The 24,795-nt window shown below is 40.4% G+C and overlaps 1 protein-coding gene across 1 annotated transcript in view; it reads left to right on the top strand.

The window, feature by feature from the left end:
* Positions 1-24,795, top strand: part of LOC145411964 (putative neural-cadherin 2) — a 452,962-nt gene that overhangs the window by 305,592 nt on the left and 122,575 nt on the right. The window contains exon 20 of the mRNA XM_080281935.1: positions 15,557-15,702. Coding sequence (XP_080138061.1) covers positions 15,557-15,702 — 146 coding nt within the window. The remainder of the gene's footprint in view (positions 1-15,556; positions 15,703-24,795) is intronic.

Below are 24,795 nucleotides of genomic sequence, written 5' to 3'. Positions count from 1 at the left end.
AAAGTACTTCCCTTAGGAGTTCTGAGATCAAGAAAGGTATGAAAAATGTTGTCATTATTGGAGACTCCCAGGTAAGATATCTAAATAGAGCCGTGTATACTCCACTCACTAAACATGTGTGTCATCCAGGGACCAGGGTGGGTAATGTGTTAGTTAAAATGTCAAATATCGTGAAGGAAAGTGGAGACAAACCCACTGTCTGATCTAGTGTAGGAGGCAACGATATTGGTAGGCGTAGGAGTGAGGTACTGTGGCAGCAGTACAAGGATGTGTTTGAAAATGTTAGGGAGAGGGGAGGGACCCCTGTAGTACTCGGTGTTTCGCCTACGAGGCGGGTTGGGAGGGAATGGTTGAGCAGGGCGATAGGTTTTAATTGCAGCCTTGAAAGGTATTGCAAAAGTAAATGCAAGACCTTTCATAGACAGCTGGGACCGGTTTTATGGAAGGAGTGCCTTGTATAGTTGGGATGGGACTCATCTTAGTAGGCAGAGAGTTTCTGTTTTAGCTAGAATGATAGGGAGTTAGAGGGTTTTTTTCGAGGTTGAGAATTAGATGTACAGGAAATTGCAGCAACTCCACTCAGTAACCATTATTATTAGGTTTTGATAGATGCAGCAAGACTTGCAAAAGTAAGATTAACAGTTCGTCCATTAGTGTAGAGACATCCACTCAGGCACCTCAAAATCAGTAGGTGATGATTGAGGACAGAACAAACGATGATAGAGGAGCGATTAATGACAGTACAAAAGAAATGTTATATTCATAGAGTAAATGTTTCCCAGTTAACAAAAAAGTAATTCCCAAAGTACAGGTATAACTACTTGTAAAAAGGTGAAGCTGACAATAAAGTAAATAGGGATGCAGACAGTGTCAGGGTTGATATTAGTAACAACAGGGTGTCATTAGTCTTGGGAGCTATTTATAGATCTTCAAAAGTAAGTAGAGCAGATAGTAAGTACCTTTGGCGGGAAATTAGGAAGGCGTCAGTCCAGCTTAGCAATAACTGTAGGGGATCTTAACCTGCCAAGGATAGACTGACGACATCAGACAGGGGATGCAGAGTCAGAGGAATTTCCAGAGGTAGTACAAGATAATATCCGCCAGAGGTAATAATATACTTGATTTGGTTGTTATCTAATAAAGATCACGTCATTAACGATATAGAAGTTGGTGGACGACTTGGTAATAGCGATCATGAAGAAATTAAGTTCAAATTTATTTGTTATGTCTGTTCTACTGAAAACCCCTCGACTCTTCCTAATCTTCGTATAGGGGATTTTGATGGATTAAGAGATTCTTTTAGAACCGCATTCCATGGGAAGAGTAGATTCTTTAGGGAAAGTCAGGCCACTGGGGAAACCTAGGTCATAGGTGAGGGGTAGGATATGGGAGGGAATGTGCACCAGGTCACTGGGGAAGTGCAGGTTGTGGGTTAGAGACAGGATACAGGTGGGAGTGTAGTTGAGGTGGCAAAGTTTAACTCAGGTCTGATACCAAGCAGCCGTTCGGCCAGTGAGAAATATAATGAGTTAATAAAGATAATAAACAGAGGCCAAGATAGATATATCCCTTCAAAACTGCTTAGAACGAATAATTCTGAACAAAGATGGTTAAACAAAAGATTTAAATCTCTCATAGGCCAAAGGAAAATAGCATATAGAAAAATAAAGAGTGGAGAGGAACACATACGTAACCGGCACGCAGTTTTGAATAAGGAAGTAAAGAGGGAGATACGGAAGACAAAGCGAGGATATGAAATTAAGGTTCCTTGTGAATCGAAAGAAGAGCCCAAGGGTTTTTACCAGATGTGCCGTACGAAAAATAAAGATAGGATAGGACCTCTCAGAACAGCATCAGGTAATGTTGCCAGTGAAGGTAAACAAATGTGCCCCATCCTAAATAATCATTTCGTATTAGTCTTTACCAAGGTAAATGAAGACCTTGTTCCTCAAACAGCAAATATTTACGATGATAGTGGGGAAAATATTCTTAGTAAAATACCCCCTGGGGGTAGGGGGGTTTCAAGAATACTCCCCCAGTATCCCTGCTTGTCATACGAGGCGACTAAAAGGGTTGGTGGTGGGTTAGTGCCCCACCCCGTAAAAAGAACTAACTAAAAAAGCAAATAAAGCGCCTCGGACCCGGACGGACCATACGTTGACGACTAAGGAACGGACAAAGGACATTCTGAGGGTAGGAACGTGGAATGTGAGAGGAGTGAATGATGAAGTGAAAGAGAGAGAGATTGTCCAGGTGCTTGAGGATGCAAAAGTGGATATATGTGGATTGACTGAAACTAAATGGAAAGGTGAAAAGATGAGAGAATGGGAATACGGTGTAGGTATATGTGCGGGAGTCAGTGAGAATGAGAGGGCAAGAGAGGGAGTATGTCTGATGATAAGCAAGAAGTGGAAGGAGAATATAAGAGAGTATGGAACAGTGGGTGCAAGGATTGTGTGGGTGAGGATGAAAGTAGGTATACAAGCATGGGCGATTGTATGTGTGTATGCTCCAACAGAGGATCGAGTGGCAAGAGTGAAAGATGAGTTTTGGGCGAGAGTAGAAGCATGTATGGACAAGTTTGAGAGGAGCGAGAGAGTGCTGTTGATTGGAGACATGAATGGCAAAGTTGGGAATGTACGAGTGGATGGAGTGGTTGGTCAGTGGGGTGTGCCAGCTGAAGTAGATGGGAATGGTAGTGCTTTGGTGGACATCTGTGCTGGTAAGGGGTTGGCAATAGCCAACACCTACTTTCGTCATAAGATGACCCACCGGTATACATGGAGAGTAATGAGGAGGATGGATGGTGAACTTGTTGAACGAAAGGCAATGATAGACTACGTGTGTGTGGCTGAGCGAATGAGAAGACAAGTGTTGGATGCAAGGGTGTGGAGAGGGTGGGGGAATGGAGTCTCGGACCATCACTTAGTGATGGCCAAGGTAGAGCTGCAAAGAAAGTGGTTGAGGAGACGAAGGGGAAGACAGGAGGAAGCAGCTCCTGTGAGAAGAGTGGAGAAATTGCAAGATAGTGAGAAGAGGACAGAGTATAAGAGCATAGTGGAAGAAAGATTGGGAAGGTATGAGCTAGAGCAGATGGAAGGGGTGGAAGACGTATGTAAGATATTCACGGAAGAGATAAGCGCAGCGTGTGAGGCGGTTTGTGGAGTGAGGAGGAGATGCAAGGGTGTGCAAGGGACAGCATAGTGGAATGATGAGGTGAAACGAGCTGTGGAACAAAGAAGAAGGCATATGGTGAATGGTTGGCGAGTAGAGGTAGGGGAGAAGATGAGAGAGAGAAGAGAGAGGTATATGTGAGCAGGAGAAGGGAGGTTAAGAGACTGGTGAAGGAGAGTAAGAAGAAAGTGGATGAAGAGTTTGGGAGGAATCTGAGTGTGAAATGGAGGGAGAGTAAGAAATTGTTTTGGAAGGAGGTAAAGAAAGTAAGGCAGTGTGAAAGGGGGAAATAGTAGGGGAGTGAAAGATAGGAATAATAGATTGTTGGTGGAGAAGAGAGAGAAATTGAGGAGATGGAAGGAGCACTTTGAGGATTTGTTGAATGTAGAGAGTGAGAGCAGTGTGAGTATAAGTGGTTGGGGAATGGCTGGGAGAAGAAGAGATGAGAGGAGGGAGGAAGAGATCAGTAGGGCGGAAGTAGTGGAAGCGATGAAGAAGATTAAGCTGGGAAAGGCCCCAGGAATTGATGGAGTGTGTGGTGAAATGCTTAGGTATGGGGGTGAGATTGTTGTGGAGTGGATATGGAAGTTGTGTAGATTGGCTTGGGAAGAGGGAAGGGTTCCAGAGGACTGGAAATCAGGTATAATTGTTCCTCTGTACAAAGGAAAAGGGGAGAGAGAAGTATGTGGTAACCATAGGGGTATTTGCCTTCTTAGTGTGACTGGTAAAATATATGGTAGAATACTCATTGATAGGGTTAGGCATATGACAGAGGAGCTAGTTGGAGAAGAACAAGGGGGATTTAGGAAGGGAAAAGGGTGTGTAGATCAGATATTTGTTCTAAGATGTTTAGTGGAGAAGTATCTAGAGAAGGGAAGGAAAGTGTACGCTGCCTTCATGGACTTGGAGAAAGCTTATGACAGAATAGATAGGAGAGGTATGTGGAAGGTATTAAGAATATATGGAGTGGAGGGGAAACTGTTGAGTGCTGTGAAGAGTATGTACGAGGGAGCTAGGGCTACGGTGCGAGTGGATGGTGAGCTGAGTGAGTTCTTTGATCTCAATGTGGGACTGAAACAGGGGTGTGTAATGTCTCCATGGCTGTTTAATATATATATGGATGGGGTTGTAAAGGAGGTACAAGGTAGGGCAGTGGATGTGGGGGTGGCCCTAATGAATGAGGGTGAGATTTGGAAGCTTCCGGTGTTGCTGTTTGCTGATGATACAGTATTGTTGAGTGAAGATGAATGGGAGTTGCAAGGTTTGGTGAATGAATTTGGGACAGTGTGTAGGAGGAGGAAGCTGAAAGTTAATGTAAACAAAAGTAAAGTTATGGTGTTTGAGAGGAATGAAGTCACAGAGTGTGCAGTGAGGTTGGATGGTGAGGATATGGAGAATGTGAGTGCATTCAGGTACTTGGGTAGTGTGATGAGTAAGGATGGAACTTTGGGGGATGAAGTACGTGAAAGGGTACAGCAGGGAAGGAAGGTTGTTGGCACACTGAAAGCAGTGATGAGAAATAGGGAGGTGAGTATGGAAGTTAAGAAGTCACTGCATGATGGTATTGTGATCCCTACCCTGACGTATGGAAGCAGGGCGTGGATCTTGCAAAAGGGGAACAAGTCACGAGTGAGAGCAGTGGAAATGTGTTACTTGACAGGAGCATGTGGAGTGACGTGGAGGGACAGGTTGACGAATGAAGAAGTGAAGGAACGTTGTGGGGTAGATGTGGATGTGGTTGAAAAGATTAGGAGAAATACACTGAGGTGGTTTGGACATGTGGAGAGGATGGAGAATGAAAGACTGACTAAGACGGTGTATGTAGGTGAGGTGGAGGGAGGGAGAGGGAGGGGTAGACCGAGGATGAGGTGGAGGGATGGAGTTGAGAGGTATATGAGGGAGGGGGGGTGAGTTGGGGGGAGGGGAGTCAAATGGTGGGTGACAGAGTGACTTGGAGGCGTTTTGTCTGCGGCCACCCTTTTGCGGGATTAGGGCGTCGGGCTATAGATAGATAGATAGATAGAAAATATCCATTAGTAAGGATGACGTTTTGAAAGAAATTAATCAAAATCGCCAGGTCCGGACGATATATATGCAAAAAAAAAAAAAAAAAGAAACTAAAGAAGAGTTATGTCAGCCACTTTTGTCGTTATTTAATGAGTCTTTAAATTCAGGGGAAGTTCCAGAGGCGTGGAAAACCGCAAACGCAGTGGTCATATTTTAAAAGGGTGATAAAGTAGCTACGTCGAATTATCGTCCGATAAGCCCAACGTTAATAGTAGAAAAAATGCAAGAGTCAGTTTTGGCAAATGAAATTAGGGAACACTTAGAAAGATTTAATCTTATAACTGGAAGCCAACACGGATTCAGGCAAGGACGATCCTGCCTCACAAACTTGTTGTCGTTCTTCTCTGAGGTCTATGAGGCAGTAGATAGCGATAAAGCTTACAATATTATGTATATGGAAGTTACTAAAGCTCTTAATAGCGTCCCACACGAAAGATTAGTTAGAAAGGTTTGAGCACACGGTATAGACGGCGATATCTTAAAATGGATAGAATACTGGCTGAAGGGACGAAAGCAGAGAGTGTTAATAAAAGGAACTAAATCGGATTGGGGATTAGTTACTAGCCGTGTACCACAGGGATCAGTACTCGGTCCCTTATCATTTATTTTATATATAAATGATCTAGGTTTAGGAATCACCAGTAGTATTAGCAAATTTGCCAATGATACAAAAATCGGGCATTAGCTAGACTGAGGATTACCATGCCTCACAAAAGGACCTCGATATATCGTCCAGATGGTCTAAAACTTGGCAACTGGACTTTAACGTTAAAAAAATGTAAAGTACTAAACGCAGGCAAAGCCATTGGAGATATTAAATACAACCTACATAACAAGGAAATTAGCTAATCGGAATGCGAGAAAGATCTAGGAGTTATGGTTAGTAAAGACCTCAAACCAAGGCAACAGCGTATTAATGCAAGAAATAAAGCAAATAGGGTTCTAGGATTTATTTTGCCCAGTGTGAACAATAGGACACCGAAAGTAACACTGGAACTTTACCTAGCATTAGTAAGGTCAGATTTAGACTAATCTGTGCACTTTTGATATCCGCACTCGGAGTTTTACAAAAGAGCGAATCAATATGTTAAAAGAGCAACAAAATTTTCTCGAAAGAGCGACAGATTTACTATTAAAAGAGCGGCCATATTTTACATCAATTGAGCGTCTTAATTACCTCTTCCACCACGGGGAGGTGGAAGTAGGTTTTTGAGCAGGAAAAATATTTTCTGTTTTAGAGTGGCTTACTACGATCAGTGTCATATTGGTTAAATGTGTACAGATCATATCTTCGTCATATTGGTCAGTTAAAATGAATGTCAGTTAAAATGAATGTGTCAGTTAAAATGAAGCTTAAGATAATTCTGCGTCTTATTAACATATATACATATTTACAAATCCGTTTTTGCCATGAACTTGCAACCCATAGATTGTAAGTACTGACGTCGGTTAATATCCCCCGACTTGTACTTGGTGAACTGAGTTATGGCATATTCACACTTCTCTTTAGCCACTTTCTTTGGTACAGCTGGCATGCCGGTACTTCTGATTTTCAAGTACGTTGTTGCTTGGAGCCTTTTAATTACATCCATGAAGATGAAGATGGATGGGTGAGCTTCGTAAAATTGTGCGTTGAAATGTGCATGAAAGGATTCAGCCGCATTGTTTGTGCGTTTGTCGTTAGAAGGGAATTCAGCCCAAAGCACTGGTGGAAATTTTGAATGAGGCGTGACAGTTATCAACAAGATAGTCTCCATAATTAGTACATTTTTCATTCTGTGGTGCGCATGACATCAGTTCCTCAACAAAACATTCTTCAATATCTGCAGGATCAATGAAATGGAAACATATGATAGTTTTAGCCACTGTCCTATGTCACTATTCTTATCTTTGTATTTTTTACTTAGGCCAAGGTTTTGGATTTTCCTCCACCATGCCTGCCCTAAATGGAATCTACAGCATTTGATGATCGCATCCGGAAATGTTTCTTTCAGGACAGTGAGCATGGGGAATTCAAAATCCACGTGTATAACAGAGGCTTGCAGTTGCAGATTTTTTGATACACAAACATCATGTAAACATTTCCACATGGTTCGGTAAATCTCCTCCGATTTACCTGGTAAAAGAGCATATACTAAAGGAATATAATGGCCATTACATAAGCCATGGATAGAGTACAGTTGATAAAAAATTTTTGGACAACTCTTAAAGGTCCCGTCAATAAAAATCTCCTCTGCAAAAGTTACCAGAAATTCCAGATTTGTTGTACATGATAGGATAACAATGCCCGTGTCTGGCTTATTTTCCAACACAAACTCTTCGCCTTTGCTGGTGGTGGTATTCATGGACTCGAGAGCTTGATAGACTTCCTCACGATTTTTAGGCAAAACAGGATATTGTTTTCTTCTTTCACGGTATATTGATTGTGCCAGACATTTCAGATCACCAGATTGCAGATTGTTTTCCGTAACTTTACAAAGTTCTGTCCTAATTATTTTTGCCGGCCTTGCTGTCATGTCATCACTTGCTTTTCTTTTCACTGTTGTACGTAATTGCTGTCGTTCAAGTTTTCTCTCATCTTTTTCATGATTGTGTTGCAACTGCACTGGGACAATGCTATCTATTTCACAGTCTGTTTTCACTCGTGCTTTACACTTCCCATTTGTACACCGCCACGAAAAACTTCCAGCACTTAATGTTGTGTCGACTCTAAACTTGTAGCCTTCATAAATTATACACTTTTTTCCCTTGTTAGTTTCTGTAACGGTGAACTCCATGTTGGCACGACTTTACTGTGTGGAATCACCAGACACAATGACAGGTTGTATGGAAGTAACAGACGAGTTTGACTGGCTTTGTTTGTTTCGGAGTTTGTTTCGGCTTTGTAAGTTTGGCTGGACTGGTGACAGGTAGGGAGGTGGGGGGGATCATGAGGCAGTCAGGTCGTCCGCTCTTTTAATAGTATATTTTGTCGCTCTTTTATACTACTCTCATTACTGTTCCGCCGCTCATTTGTAGGGCGCCCGTCCGCACTACAGAATGGATATAAATTAGAAAATTTACGAAGAAGAATGACAAAAAAATGGTACATGATGTTCAGAATCTCTCATATGAAGACAGACTAAAAAGACTAAAACTGCACTCACTAGGAGGGTGTAGAGTAAGGGAAGACTTAACTGATGTGTTTAAGTGGATGAAGGGAATAGGTAAGGGAGGTATTAGCAAAGTACTTAAAATGAGCATACAGGATAGAACTAGAAGTAATGGTTTCAAACCAGATAAATTCCGTTTTAGTAAGGAAATAGGCAGAAATTGGTTTGGCAGAAGAGTAGTTGACGAATGGAATAAGCTTCCTATAGCCGCGGCGCGCGACTCTGAGGTTGTTATTATCGTGCCCTGGCAACCTACTATTCAAACGTGCGTCTGATTTCGTGTATAATATGAGAGGCATGTGATTCGTGTATAATATGTTCGTGTATAATAATATTCGTGTATAAAATATTCGTACATAATATGATTCGTGTGTTATGTGGTAAGAAAGCAGACGCACTTTTAAATGGTAGGTTGCTAGGGTACGCTAATGACCCCTCGGAGTCGTGCACCGAGACTATAATGATGTAGTTGCTGCCCCTTCCACTGACAGTTTCACGCACAGGCTAGATAAACATATGACAAATATGGGGTGGATATAAAAAAATCTTATAACCAGTACAAATTCGTTCTTTTTCCTTTTCAGGTTACATTATGACAGGCCCTTTTTCTCCTTTCACACTCTCCTGTAAAATGTCCACGCCAGTTTTTCTATACTACGTGGTGTTCATTCTGTTTCCTGCCGGCTTCTGCTGGAGGGTTTGGAGAGTGGGAGAGACCCTTATTCTTTGCTATCCTCCTCTTATTCTAGTAGGTCAGTTATTCTTCTAGGAACTGCCTAGCATGGGCCAATCGGCCTACCACAGTTATCCTCTTTTCTATGTGCTTATGTTCTCTCTCTCTCTCTCTCTCTCTCTCTCTCTCTCTCTCTCTCCCGAAATAAGGATGTAAGTTTTGAACATTAGTGTTTTGTCAGTGACTTGGTAAACCCCCTTGGGACTTCTTCTCCATCCTTTAGCAAAATGACATGTGCATTCTACCTCCTTCAATTTTCTCTTCCCTGAAGATGTGAATACAAGAAAGGGCTCGGAATATTTTGTCGTTCCTATTCCTTGTGAACATCAGCATATCTATGAAACACGTGTTATTGATTTAATTGCATATACCGGGTGGATGGGAGCGCCCATCATCCACTCACTCAGTATAGAGATACCATATGATCTCTACACTGAATGACAAGCCAAATGGTTTCCTGTACTCAGGACATCATTAACTACGCTGAGTGGTAACAATATAACCGGGGTTTCTGGCAGGGTTAAGTTCCCCCAGTTTCCCCAATCCAAAATGAATCATGGCAGTCGTTTCAGAGAGCCTACGAGGGCCCAATACCTGCCCAGGGCCCCAGCCAAATGGTCAGATTCGCATGGCCATGTGGAATGTGAGAGGTGTGAATAAGGAGAACAAGAGGGTGGAAGTGGTGAATGTGTTCAAGAGTGCGAGATATGCTGTGATGGCACTGTGTGAAACGAAGATGAAAGAGTGTAAAGTGGAGGAGTGGGAGGGTGTGAAATGTGTAAGATCGGGAATGAATGGGCGAGGAAGATGCAAAGAAGGAGTTACTTTGTTGATGAATGAGGTGTGGCAGAGTGGAATGAGAGACTACAAATGTGTCAGCTCGAGGTGTATGTATGTCAGGTTCCAGTTTGAGAGGGTGGCACTGATTGTAGCATATGCACCGTGTGAGGACAGGAGTGAGGGAGAGAAAGACAGATTTTCGGATGAGCTGGGTGAAGTAGTGAGAGAAATGCCCAGGAGCTATAAAGTGACTGTAATGGGTGTCATGAATGGAAGAGTAGGCACTAGTCCTGAGGATAACATAATGGACTGTAATGGAGTACCAGGAGAAAATGATAATGGTAATCGACTAAAGGATATGTGCCAGGAGAGGAGGTTGTGCATTTGTAACTCGTATTTCAAACACAATGATGCACATAAATATACATGGTATAGAGGGAACGGGGATCGTATTGAAAGCAGACTGATTGATTATGTGCTCGTAGAGAGGTTGATGCTGAGGATGGTTGATGATACGAAGGACGTAAGAGAACGATGTGGAGGTCTGCCAAGTCATATGATTGTGGTATGCAAGATCAAGGTGAGAGAAGTGAGGTGAATCAGGAGAGAAAGGAGCAGTCAGGGAGAAAGACTGAAAGTTGAGAATCTGAGGATCAAAGAAATGGAAGATGATTGCAGGACCAAAGCAGAGAAGGAGATAGATCATTGAATTGGAATGAAATGGATCAGGACAGTCTGTGGAATGCATATAGGGACTGCTAAATTAGGAATGCTTAAGCGGTGTGAGTTGTTGCAAGAGTAACAACAAAGAAGAAAGGTACGGCATGGTGGGATGATGAGGTTAAGAGAGCAGTGGAGGAAAAGTGGAGTAAGTGGCTAAAGTGGTTACAGGACAGGGGTTCAGTTGAAATAAGAACAGAATATATTGAGAGCAAGAAGCAAATAAAGACTTCTACTAATGAACAGGAAAATGAAGAAGGCAAATGATAATCTAGGAAGAAAAATTAATGCAAATTACTTTGAAAATAGGAAGTTATTCTGGAAAGAGGTGTGGAAATATAGAAGTGAAAGTGGAAAGAAATATGATGGTGTGAAGGATGTAGGTGATAGATTACTAACTCATGGGGATGAAGTAAGGACTAGATGGAAAGAATATTTTGAAAGCCTGATGAATGGGAACAGAGAGAGCAGAGCGGCTGTAAACATGATTGGTTTTGGGCGTGTGGAGATAAGGAATTCAGTGCCAGGAGACGCGACTTTCGCACAGGTGAAGAATGCTGTGAAGCGGTTGAAAAGTGGGAAAGCAGCTGGGGTTGATGAGGTGTATGCAAAGATGATTAAGTGTAGTGGATAGAGTGGAATGAAGTGCTTGTTGGAGACATGTAAGAAGGCATGGATGAGTGAAACTGTGCCAGCAGAGTGGAAAAAGGCTGTGACCGTACCCCTGTAAAAAAATAAAGGTGAACGAAGTGAGTGCAATAATTATCATGGCATAAGTATATTGAGTGTGGCAGGGAATGTATATGGAAGAATTATTATAGAGAAAGTAAGAGAGATATCAAAAGTCCTAGTGAGTGATGAACAGCGTGGCTTTAGGAGTGGCAGAGGATGTGTGGATCAAATGTTTGCAGTGAGACAGATAGTAGAGAAGGCTTGTGAGAAGGACCATAAGGTGTTTATGGCATTCATGGATCTGGAAAAAGCATTCGACAAAGTGGACAGAGAAGGATTGTGGAAAGTTATGCGCATGTTCGGTGTAGATGGTAATCTGGTAGGTGCCGTCAAGGGTTTTCATGATAACAGTGAAGCATGTGTAAAGATTAATGGGCATATAAGTGAACGATTCACCATCGGTGTGGGCGTGCGACAAGGTTGTGTGATGTCCCCATGGTTATTCAATATATATATATGGATGGAGTGATGCGAGAAGTGAAAGCACGAGTAATGGAGAAAGGGAATGGCATTGGTAATGAATGGTGATGGATGGAATATCTCAAATTTGTTGTATGCTGATGATGCAGTACTGCTTGCAAATACCGAACAAGAACTTGGTAGGCTAGTGCAAAGTTTTGCTGATGTCTGTGAGCATCGTGCCTTGAGAGTAAGTGTAGAAAAGAGTAAAGTGATGGTTATTGAAAGAGAGGGTAACTCCCAGTGCAATGTCACAATGAACAGAGAGAGACTGGAAATGATGAGAGAGTTCAAATACCTGGGTACAGTGATAGAAACGAGAGGAAAATGTGCAAAAGAAGTAGAAAGTAGAGTGACACAAGGTAGTTTAGCTGGTGCAATGAAGGCCTTGATAAGAAACAGAGGCTTGAGTGTTGCAGCTGCAAGAGGCTTACATGAAGGAGTGGTAGTGCCAACTTTAACATATGGATGTGAAACTATGGTGTGGCATGAAAATGAAAAGTCAAGAGTAAGAGCAGTGGAGATGGCACTGCTGAGGAATGTATGTGGAGTACAGAGGATGGATAGGATACGAAATAATGTAATTCGTGAAAGATGTGGAGTGAGGAAGTCTGTGGACACGAAAATCGAAGAGAGAGTACTGAGTTGGTATGGTCATGTGGAATGAATGGATAACACTTGAGCGGTGAAAAAGATATATCTGAGCGAATTTGAAGGAGGGAGGAGGCGAGGTAGGCCAAGGAAAAGGTGGCGAGATATGGTGGATGAGTGTGTGAGGAAGAGAGGTTTGGAAGTCGGTGAGGCTAGGGAACTGACAAGAGATCGAGCTGGCTGGATGAATGTTGTAAGAAGTGCATGAGCAGGGATTTGGCACCCTTTTTTAACGTGGCAGCGTCCAGAATGACTATGGGATATGTTTATGTGAAGCTACAGAACGTGGGAATGTTTTTAGCGTATCCGATAGAGCCAGGATTCCGGGGGCTTGAATGATCAGCGAATGGAAGCGTGGCCCGTTGGACTGGACAAATCTAGGCTGTCTGGACATTGCCACTCTTCACCCTGCCCTTGGGTGGGAAAGGAGGTCGGGATGATGATGATCTCTCTCTCTCTCTCTCTCTCTCTGTATATATATATATATATATATATATATATATATATATATATATATATATATATATATATATATATCATCTAATGCGTTTGAGTGTCCATTGCAGGACCGGCCTGTCCCGACCAAAGTGGGGACGATACAGCCAATGTATCTCTACCAAGTGGCTTAGGCTGTCTGGTAGAGATTGTATGTAGGGTATGAAGTGCTTGTAAACACAATTGTAATGTTGTAGTGGCTTTGGATGTGTGTGTAGTCTGTGAACCAAGTGTAATCGGCCCGCACAAGCCAACTGGGTGCAAGCATACTTTATAATAAGCAACACTGGTTCAACCACAGCACCCCTTGTGTCCGCCAATGCAGTACGCGGCCGGGTGAACATTCCCAAAGTTTATTACCTTGGTGGGGCGTGAACTCTGGGTCACCAGTGTACGAAACGCACACTGTACGACTGTACCACAGAGGCTCCGTATATATATATATATATATATATATATATATATATATATATATATATATATATATATATATATATATATATATCATCATCATCATCATCATCATCAGCCGTTTGAGTATCCACTGCAGGACCCGCCTATCCCGACCAAAGTCTGGACGATACAGCCAATGTATCTCTACCAAGTGGCTTAGGCTGTCTGGTAGAGATTGTATGTAGGGTGAGAAGTGCTTAAGTGTAACTGTAGTGTTGGAGTGGCTTTGGATGTGTGTGTAGTCTGTGAACCAAGTGTAATCAGCCCGCGCAAGCCGAGTGGGTGCAAGCATACTGTATAGTAAGCGACACTGGTTCAACCACAGCACCCCTTGTTTCCGCCGGTGCAGTACGTGGCCGGGTGAACACTCCCAAAGTTTTTTGCCCTGGTGGGGCGTGAACCCTGGCTCACCTTTGTACGAAACGCACACTCTACCACTGTACCACAGAGGCTCATAAATATATATATATATATATATATATATATATATATATATATATATATATATATATATATATATATATATATCGGATTAACCACCAAATATGAATACAAACTGAATGAATGCATGGAAAGTCAAGAAGTAAGGAAATGTCTATGTTCAGCATTTGTAAAATTATCTATACTTCAATTTAAATGTCATATTTTTGAACTTTACTTCATCTGGACATTCTGCAGATGCTCGAATGTTTTTTTTTTTTTTTTTTCCCCGACACTTAAAATAAAATAAAAAATTAATGAAAATCCAAAGAATTCTAAAGATATCTTAACCTTAAATTGGTTTTCACTTAACCCATGGTCATGGTGCTTCAGCGTATTAGAATCGTGCACAGGCATTCAACGGCATATGCTTAGACAGTAAGTGGAAACAGTGTGTATGGTGGAAGCTAAAACAGAATAACTTTAATCATACTTATTTTCTTAACTTTTTTTTAAGGTTACATTGTATTACTCATTTTTATCTTCAAAAATCTTTGTCATATGAACTACCAATGACACGCACGATGGAACCATTTACAGTAGCATACCTTTGTAAAGGTGTCTAAATGCCCCATATTACTGCATGGGACTGAGAATGGTATGGTGCAGGAATGAAAAGTCATGAGTAAGAGAATAGAAGTGGGATTATTGTGGAAAATGAATAGAGTGCATGAGGTGGATAGGGAAAAACTTGTATGATTCAAGAAAAATGTGTAGTAATGAAGTCAGTTGATAAATGGGTACGTTGGACAGGGTGTGCTTAGATGATATGGTATGAAAAAAAAAATGTAAACAATGTAATGAATTGGGTATAATTATGTGTGAATTTAAAATGGCAGCAGGCATGGCAGACCAACATGAAGGTGGGCAGATAGAGCGAATAAGTCTGTATCAAAGCGGGTTATGTATGCTGATAAAGTTAAAGTTTGATAGGGGATTGAGTTGCATGGATTACTATGTACAGAGGAGCACATAGCAATGGTTTGAAAATCTTGTGTTACTGAGATGTAGATGGACTGAGTTTATTTGAAGCACGTTAGTTAAGAGTATCATAAAAATATTTGAAGATGACAAGGCACGTGAGGTGGAATCAAAATTCTGGTGAATGTAAATGATCGTTTGGTACAGTTTCATGGGCATATGGATTTTCGAATTGCTTCTTTTCGGAACTCTGTCTTGTCCCACTGTTATGTGAGAAAAAAAGGTCAGGATGATAATGATAATTCAGCTCTCGACATATATCAACCTTCAAATATCATATCAATTTATTCCAAATACTTCCTAAGAGAAAAAGAAATATATTTTCTGAATCCAGAATTTCATATCTCGAATACTGGGAGTTCTTGAACATTATGAAGAAATTCTCGGAACTATTTCTTTGGTATTACAGAGTCGAAAGTGTTCCAGTCGAATACAGTAGCAGCCTTGTGTAGACATCTTGTTGTGTATTTCAGTGACCTAGTTTTTTTTTTTATAATCGGGGTCAGTAAGGAAAGATTAGATAACGGTTCTGAAAAGTTAGGAACTAATTAAGTAGTGCTGTATAGCTGGCTGCCTTAACCAATGAATGCAGAATGTGTTAGAATATGCCAAGTAAATCTCTCTCTCTCTCTCTCTCTCTCTCTCTCGCGACTTACAATATTTGTCCTTGGTCCTTTAGGTGGTGGACACAAACATAACTTCCCTGGTGACTCCTCGGTTGGGCCGTGGCCACACCTGTCCGCCACACACCCACTACGACGACGCCTGCACATCGGCTTCATGCCTCAATGGTGGTCGATGCATCAGGACTGATGAGGGAACCAGGTGAAGTGTTGCTTGTATATACTCGTGTAAAGAACTAGAAACTGTACTGAACACCGTACATGTTCAGTGCACACTTTGAAATGCTTCCTGCTATAGACATGAAATGAGTTGGAAATATTCACGAATGCAATATTTGTGCAGTGCACATTGAAGTTTCATTATTATATATATATATATATATATATATATATATATATATATATATATATATATATATATATATATATATATATATATATATATATATATATATATATATACAGAGAGAGAGAGAGAGAGTGAGTTAGAGACAGTCACCATCAGCAAGATAACAGAGTTAACGAATACTGCATCAATACGACTCGGAGCAATCATGCTGTACCATTGTGATCTGGCTCATATTTTTGGAACACTGGAATATAATATGGATAATACGGTACAGACAAACATTTAATTAATGACAACGCTTTCAGTCTGCAACTGGTGATTATAATTTTTTTTTTTTTTTGCTACCTGCCTTACACACACTTTCACTGCATCTGTGTGTAGTAAGAGTATTCAAGCAAAAACTGTTCTTTGGCCTGCCACAATGAACTACTAGGAGCAAAAGTTGGTCTTGTCTATGCCTTCTGGCAATAATTTTTCAATGGATAAAAAAAAATAAAGAAAAAATATTTTATTTATAACTAGTGTGACACGAGGTTGCCACATATTGTAAGCCAATTTTATATGATTACGAGCGAGCGAGCGTAGCGATGTTTACATTCTGCAGAGAAATGAGAGGCCCGACACGACCCTGCTTGGCCCGACCCGACACAGCCCGACTGCAATGGTGTTTAGAGGCTAATAACTTTTCTAGTATGTGAGATAGAGAAGAGAATCTTTCAGCAGGTAGTAGGTACACTCAATAAATTTTGTTATTAGCTATATATTTACTAGACCAAAGAAACCCCTTGGCCTTCGAAGGTAATATATCAAGGGCTTCAACTGACAGGTTCAACTATGAAATCGATTTAAATATGATTTCCTGTCGTAACACTATATTTTTTTCTTTTTGCACGGTTTCTAACAACTAATATCGGTTATTAAGCTCATAATTTTACATGAACGTTTTTTCTATATTTAGGGGGTGAACTCTATCTATCTACCGCCAGACGCCACAAGGGGTGGCCATTTGACTTTGAGTTAGTTGTTTTACGGGGAGAGGCACTAACCCTCCACCAACCCACTTGTTGACACGTAGGGAGCACGTATGGTTTGGTTATATGGTTATCACCCAGCGTTGTAGATGGTTTCTTGGCTAACAGGAAACCATTAGGCTTGTCACTCAATGTAAAGCTACCTGTAAAGGAAAGAAAAGCAATAAGAAGTGACAGGAAAGATGGGAGAAATAGGAAGAGGGGTGAACTCAGCAAGGGTAATCGTCCCATTTCTGGGTTTTATCATCGATCAATAGCCAAGCGTTTACAGACGCAGTTCGTTGACACGGCAAGCTGGGAGCAGAGAATTGAGCATCGCGCCTGATAAATGCTACGGCGCCTCGCTATATGCACATCCAATGCCCGGAATACTTATGAGTTATAGAAAACACGTGTCAACTGTGTGTGTATGTGTAAGAGAGAAACCGTGAGCAAGTAAATATTTTGATTCCATCTCAATTCAACCCCTGGGAAACTCAACCCCAGTTAACCCAACCCCAGTCAACTCAACCCTGGTCACCTCAACCCCAATCAATCCAACCCTGGTCACCTCAACCCCGGTCAACTCAACCCATGGTCAACTCAACCCAGGTCAACTCAACTCATGTGAAGTAAGCCCTGGTCAACTCAACTCATGCAAATTCAACCCCAGTCAACTCAACCCATGACAAATTCAACCTCTCATACTATTGAACATATGTTTGATCTATAATTCTCGTATTATTTGTAATATTGGCACTCTCCCTGCACTGGTTCTTACCAGCCCCAGTCCTGCGACACGTGGAGTCGGAGTGCTAGGCGGTCTTTTTTTATGCTTTTTTTTTTTTTTTTTTTTTTTTTTTTTAAGGAAAGGGTGAGGACAAGAAGACGATGGGTCAGCTCGTGCCTTGTTCTACAGCAGTGGTTCTTAAACTTTCTCATGCAGCGGACCCCTTTTATTAAAACTAATCATGTGGCAGACCCTTAATTATGAGTAGATTTCCCTCCCACCCAACCTCTTGAGTATAAAGGTGTTTGTAGGCCATAATATACTAAAATTGTTACTGAATTATATATTAATGGCTTAACTTGAACATAACTGTTCAAATTTTACTTCACATAATCCTCATAACATTATTAATATTACAGTTTATTACATGTTTTATCTTATACTCAAATTAGCCTGCGGACGCCTTGGAAAGTTTCACGGACTCCTGGGGGTCCGCGGACCACGATCTAAGAAACACTGGCATACAGGGGTTAGGAGGGACTTCTTTTCACAATGAATTTATTTCAATGTTTTTACTTGCAAGAGCATTTATCTTTACTTCGTATCAGCAACTGCACTAAGAAAATTATTTTACCTAATTGAATTTATTTTTTGTAGTCTGCAGCAAGTGAATTACTGGATCCTTAAAAAAAAAAAAAAGTGAGCTTGAACCTTAGTCTACACTGACTCTAATGAAGAAACATTATTAGCCTTGAGTGGCTACCATATGGGAACAAATATCGACAACAGACTCGTATTGACATCTTGTTGAAGACAGGACGGCACGGAAACCTCATACCCACAACATGAAGGATTTCAAACATAACTGAAAACAAAAAGTCGTGTTTTAGATAAATTTACGAATCAGTTGCAAATCTAATGTTTTTAAAACTGAGTTCTAATCCATACAAATTTGCATGAATTATGTTTATTTTAATCATAAACTATCATTCCGAAAATCAAAACAAAATAATGGAAATTATATTTTAAATTATTTAAAGCCAGGTTTGCATCCATTTTGAATGATGGACGACAAAACTTTAGGCACTTTCGGGAATACTGAAAATGGTGTATGCAATAAAAATGGGTATAAAAATTCAGAATATCCACAAAGGAGAACTAATAATCCCAAATGAGAAATTTTCATGCTTTATTTGGACAAATAATGGTACATTCCGGAAATAAAAACAAAATAATTTAATATTAATTATGAAATTATCGAGAACCATAATTACATCCATTTTGAAGGGTTGGTGGGCAATCAAAATTAAAGCTCTTTCGGGAAAACTGAAAACGGTCTATGAAATAAATATTGCAATAAAAAATCAGTACATCCACACAGGAGAACTAATACTTCTAAATAAGAAAATTTCATGCTTATTTTGGACAACTAAACGGTGCTAATGTTTTCACAACTAGCTACATTAGAATGGATTTTTTGCTTACTTCGCTTACTTTTCATCCTATTGTTTGTAATAAGTAAATATAAAGATCTGAGCATGTTGAATGTTTAAACAAACAATTATGTTTCAATTTTGTAACTATGTGAACTGCTGAAAGAACATACTTCCATCATACAGATGGGTAGCCTAGCCAGCTAGTTGGAGGTTGATTTTTTTTTTTTCAGACAATAATGAAAATCAGCAAGTAATTAATTGCTTCTAAATTTCATGTGTATATACTCGTACTGCATTATCTGGACAATAATATTATGAGATAATCAAATTCCTGTTATGACATTAACGGTAACCCATACTTGTACTCAGTCAAGACCACCTAGAGTAGCCTAGCCAACCAGGAAAAACATTGCTTTAATGTTTCTGCATATGAGCAACTGCTCTAAGATACCTTAACTTATCTGCTTCACTTCTGTACTGTGAAACTTTTGCAGCAAGCCTATTAGCCAAATTTATGTACTCGTTTCTTGGTCTCTCCAGGTTCTGAACTTCAGCATTTTCCACAGTCAAGCGATGAACAGCCAGCCATATCACGCTGCAAACCATTAAACAGAGTTGAAACAGTTGGATCAGCACAATGGAACATTGATCTTAAAGAATTGTGGAATCCTTCTTTGCAGTCATTGGTTTGGATGTACAAACTAAAGAATCTTCAAGATGATTCCATAATGCTGGTGAAAATCTAGGATTCCTGTTCTGCCTGCCAATACAGTATGTGGCCCACAAATGTAGGTTGACTTCAAGTAGGTCAGAAGATCATTACACGTCGGTTCATCTGGAAATGCTTCGGCCAGCTGTTCAAACACTTCAGACATCTCATCAGCAGGAACAAAGGCAAGAGATGGAAGTGATTTCACCAACATTTGAGAATCTCTTCTGGTTCATACCTTACTTTTTATCCTAGCTCACTGACTTTTCTGATAATAGACTGGGAAAGATGAAAAAAGTAACACGAAATATTTGATGTATGAAATTCAGTTTTGAAAGTACTGATTGCAGCCATTTCAAAATCAAGAGTTCTTTGTGGAATGACAAACAGGCAAGAAACTATTATACAAGAATAAGGAGGGAAGCCCAAAAACAGTTTCAGGAGGACATCATAAATAAAAGTAGTGATCAACGAAAGCTATTTTACAGCTGCATCAGAAGCAAAACCAAAGTAAAAGATAAAATACAATCCATTACGGACGATGGAATCACCTATACACAAGAGAAGGATATTTGTGAAGCACTAAACAAGAATTTCCAATCAGTTTTTACAGAAGAAAAAAAATTGAGAGGGATTATGTGGAACATGTATGCCTACACAAACTACCAGATATACAAACATCAGAAAAAAAAAATACAGGAGGAGCTAAGCAAATTAGACAAAGGAAAAGCAAATGGTCCTGATGAAATTTCATGTTGGGTCCTACGTGAATGTGCAAAGGAGGTAAGTAAACCATTATTTTTAATTTTCAAGAAATCCTTGAGTCAAGGTAAACTACCTGATATTTGGAAGAAAGCAAACATTGTTCCCTTATTCAAGAAAGGGAATAGAGAAAATCCACTTAACTACCGACCAGTATCACTAACCAGTGTTGTAAGCAAGGTATTAGAAAAGCTTATAAGAAAAGCTTGGGTAAATCACCTAGAAGAACACAGTATGATAACAGAAAGACAGTTTGGTTTCAGAAAAGGAAAATCATGTGTTACTAATCTGTTGAGCTACTATGACAGAGTAACAGACACATTATAGGAAAGAGAAGGATGGGTGGACAGTATCTATTTAGATTTCAAAAAAGCATTTGACACAGTACCACACCAAAAACTTTTATGGAAACTGTACCATCAAGGATGAATTCGAGGCAAACTGTATTGTTGGATACAAGATTTTCTCATGAAAAGAGAAATGAAAACAGTTCTAAGGGGAAATTATTCATCATGGAAAGAAGTGACTGGTGGAGTACCACAGGGCTCAGTGCTGGCACCAATCATGTTTTTTGTGTATATAAATGATACAGACAGTAACACTGGAAATGAAAGGTATCTTAATATGTTTGCTGATGATGTAAAAATACAAAGGAGAATTACTAACACAGACTCTTGTAAAGAGCTATAAGAAGAATTAAATAAACTTTATGAATGGAGTAATACATGGCAAATGGAATTCAATGTGGACAAGTGTCATAATAATCAAGTTTGGTAAAAGTGGAAAAACACCTGACTGCGATTATACATTAGGAAATAAAACCCTACACACATCAGAGGGAGAGAAGGACCTAGGTGTGATTGTCAATAACAGACTATCTCCGGCTGACCACATCAGTGAGAAGGTACGGAACATGTATACACTGCTTGCCAATATGAGATTAGCGTTTACATACATAAATGAAGACATGCTAAGAAAGATAGTAACATCATTCATCAGACCAACCCTGAAGTGTGCATTAGTAGTCTGGAGTCCTCATCTCAAAAAACACATGGACAAAATTAAAAAAGTTCAAAGGGCCGCTACAAGATGGGTACCAAGCTTAAGGGATCTAAGCTACGAAGAAAGACTAAATAAACTGAATCTACCAACACCACAGGAGAGAAGGAAAAGAGGTGACATGATAATGTTATATAAATGCATATCAGGGAAGGAGAAAATAGACATAAATGATCACTTAACGTATGGGGAAGCATCAGCAAGAGGACGCGCAAAAAACTGCATAAGAAGAGAGGTGATAAAGACGTAAGGAAATTTAGTTTCCCAAATAGAGCAATTGATCAGTGGAATCCACTACCGAATGAAATATTGTGTGCCAAAACAATTCACAAATTTAAGGATATGTACGATAAATATGGTTTAAGACACGGGACAGTACGAGCTTGACTCATTCCTGTAAAGATACAATTAGGTAAGAACAATTAGGTAAGAACACACACACACACACACACACACACACACACACACACACACACACACACACACACACACACACACACACACACACACACACACACACACACACACACACACACACACACACACACACACACACACACACACACACACCGCTCGCTGGTGCAGTGGTAACGCTCTCGCCTAGCATCTGCTAAGACGGGGGTTCGCGCCTTGCTCGGGATGCGAAAAAGTTTCACTGACAAAGCGGGTGGTCACTGTCCTCCTTGAGCAAGAGGATGGGTGTGTGCGTGTGTGAAGGTCAAGGCTTTGCCCTTAGATCGGACTATATGAGCTCTCAGCTCTCTTCCGGGAGGGTAAAATGCCGATGATCACAAAACCATCACGTGATCCTGACCGACCCGGTGAATTACACACACACACACACACACACACACACAAAATTCCGGCCCTTCCTCTTATAATGGGTAACGAGTCCTGATATTGACTTCCGTATCATATCCCATCACTAAGACGAGATTACAGCCTCATCAGTGACCTTCTGTAAATCTACTGGATGACGTGGGGTAGCTTCAGAACCGGGAAGTATTTTGCGTAAAGCGCTGTGGTTGGGTTTCACCATCCAGGTGCTCGTGCACCAATGTTGCTTACGTTTACCTGGACGCTCCACCAGCACTCAACCTTTATCCTAAAGTAGGTCTAACTTATCCTTGGCTGTATTATACTGTATAAGTCTGTATGATGACAAGGTGCATAAAACACTCCTTACTTTACATATAAAACTGCATTGTTTACTGCACTACTTAATGTTTCTATTGCTTGAAAACAGGACCTCATTCATACTGCTGGGAAGTGAAAGTGTGTTCAATGCTCAGTCAGAACAGTCACAAAAACCGCGACTTTGGCTGCTATCTTGGCATGAGTGCGAAGAAATCGGTGAAGTGTATTACCAGACTTTTTGCACAAACACACGTAGACAATATGCAATTTTAAACTCTCCCAGCAGCACCACGCCACCGATATATTTTGTGTTGCCTTGGCCACATACTAAAACCTTGTGTCATAATGGCAGACAATGGATAGACATGCATGGCAAAGGAAATACTGCTCCCTCTGGATGAACAGTGCGTGCGTTTAGATTCACGGTTAAATAGTATAATTCATCTGGAGCTAAGGATGGCCTGGATGTGTAATATTTGCATGAAAACTAATGTATGAATGTTTTAAAGAGAGTATAATATACGATAATCAATGTTTGTGGATGTTGTGTCACAACTATGCAGACTAATGAAACAGGACCTCGAAGAAAGCGACATCATTTGTGGACTGGACACTAGTAACACCGTTACTTCAATTACTGCAATACAAGATATGCATTCATTATGCAAACACAGTATCTTATTACCTCCGCGTCATCCATCAGTATGATGTCTGCACAACATTTTCGCACAGTAAGCCAACAACTGTCAAAGTAGCTATAATCCTATGCAACGAGACATGTACTTATACGTTGGTTTGCGAATATAATGTTGTTATTTTTTCCCTCACAATAAAACAGACTGGATGATGCACAACATGGCATGATTGTTTTGTCACATGTTTAATTATAAATCATTTATGGCCACCCTGGTTCAGCCACAAACATGTTACAGCATTTGAGTCGCACATTCACTTGACCCAGGCGAACCACGTTTCAAGCTACCGGACATGACACCTTCTAATCATTATGCTGAACTACTGTACAGTTGTTCACCACATTGTATGACGAACACTACAGTAAGACCCCAACATTCATCCAATACACATTATTGCATATGGAGTCACAGATCACCTCAGAACATCTGTATAATCACACCCTTCATCTTTCTAAACGAAACACGACAAAGTTTCGATACATGCACCCCCACCACCTGTCCCTCCTCCCGTCTGTTCCACCTTGCCTCACAGCCATCTCCTGTCAGAGAAACAATGGGATCCAATGGCATTACTATTTGTTTTTCTCTCTACCTTCCACTATACATACTTGACAAACACTTGGATTTGCAGACAGAGTATGACTTGACAGAATATTGTTTCTGTGGGTACTAGATACTGTAGTGGAGGGGAAGTTCTGCCGAGTCTGCCCATTCACTTACTATTACTACGATGTAAACAAACACATTGGCGCCACATTTCACCAAAGACACCACCCGCTGTACTCGTTATAAGTGGAGGCAACTGTACATGCGGCTCGTCTTTTGTTTTCTGGCCATAACAGAATGACACTTAGCCCCGTAGGTGTGTGGGAGGACTCACACAGATGCGATGAAAAAGATAAAAAAGTAAATATGTACTCATTTTTCTATGTCTGTCCATGAAATTCATACTTTGTATTCTCTTTGAGAGCAACATTTCTTTTTGATAAATAGTTTCATTTAAGCTAAACCAGGAGGTAGACACTTGTACTAAATGTTATGCAATTTGGTACTCTTGGAGGGAATGGTGAAAATACTTACCTTACTACCTACGGTCTGTATCACTTATTCCACTTGCACTTGATATTGCATTTACTGTTCATTTTACCTATTTTGCATACTAAATTCATCGTCATAAAAAATTCTTCAGTGCCACCCAAAAAAGATAATTTTCTTCAGTTGCAAATTGGGTTTCTGTCATTATTGCTACACTGACTCAAGATATTTACAACAACAACTTTACATGGTTTTCCACTTATGTTATTACTTAAAACTGTTTAGAAATAGCACTTGAAGTTCACTTCATTCTCCAATATTTACAATCTCCCACACACCTATGCTTAGAAATCGTGGTCAATGAGATACTCAG

This window comes from Coenobita brevimanus, chromosome 91 (assembly GCF_032717465.1).
Source record: "Coenobita brevimanus isolate Jiangsu-jjx chromosome 91, ASM3271746v2, whole genome shotgun sequence".
NCBI lineage: Eukaryota > Metazoa > Arthropoda > Malacostraca > Decapoda > Coenobitidae > Coenobita > Coenobita brevimanus.
Note: the sequence above shows the minus strand (reverse complement) of the source record. Positions and strands in the feature narration are given on the sequence as shown.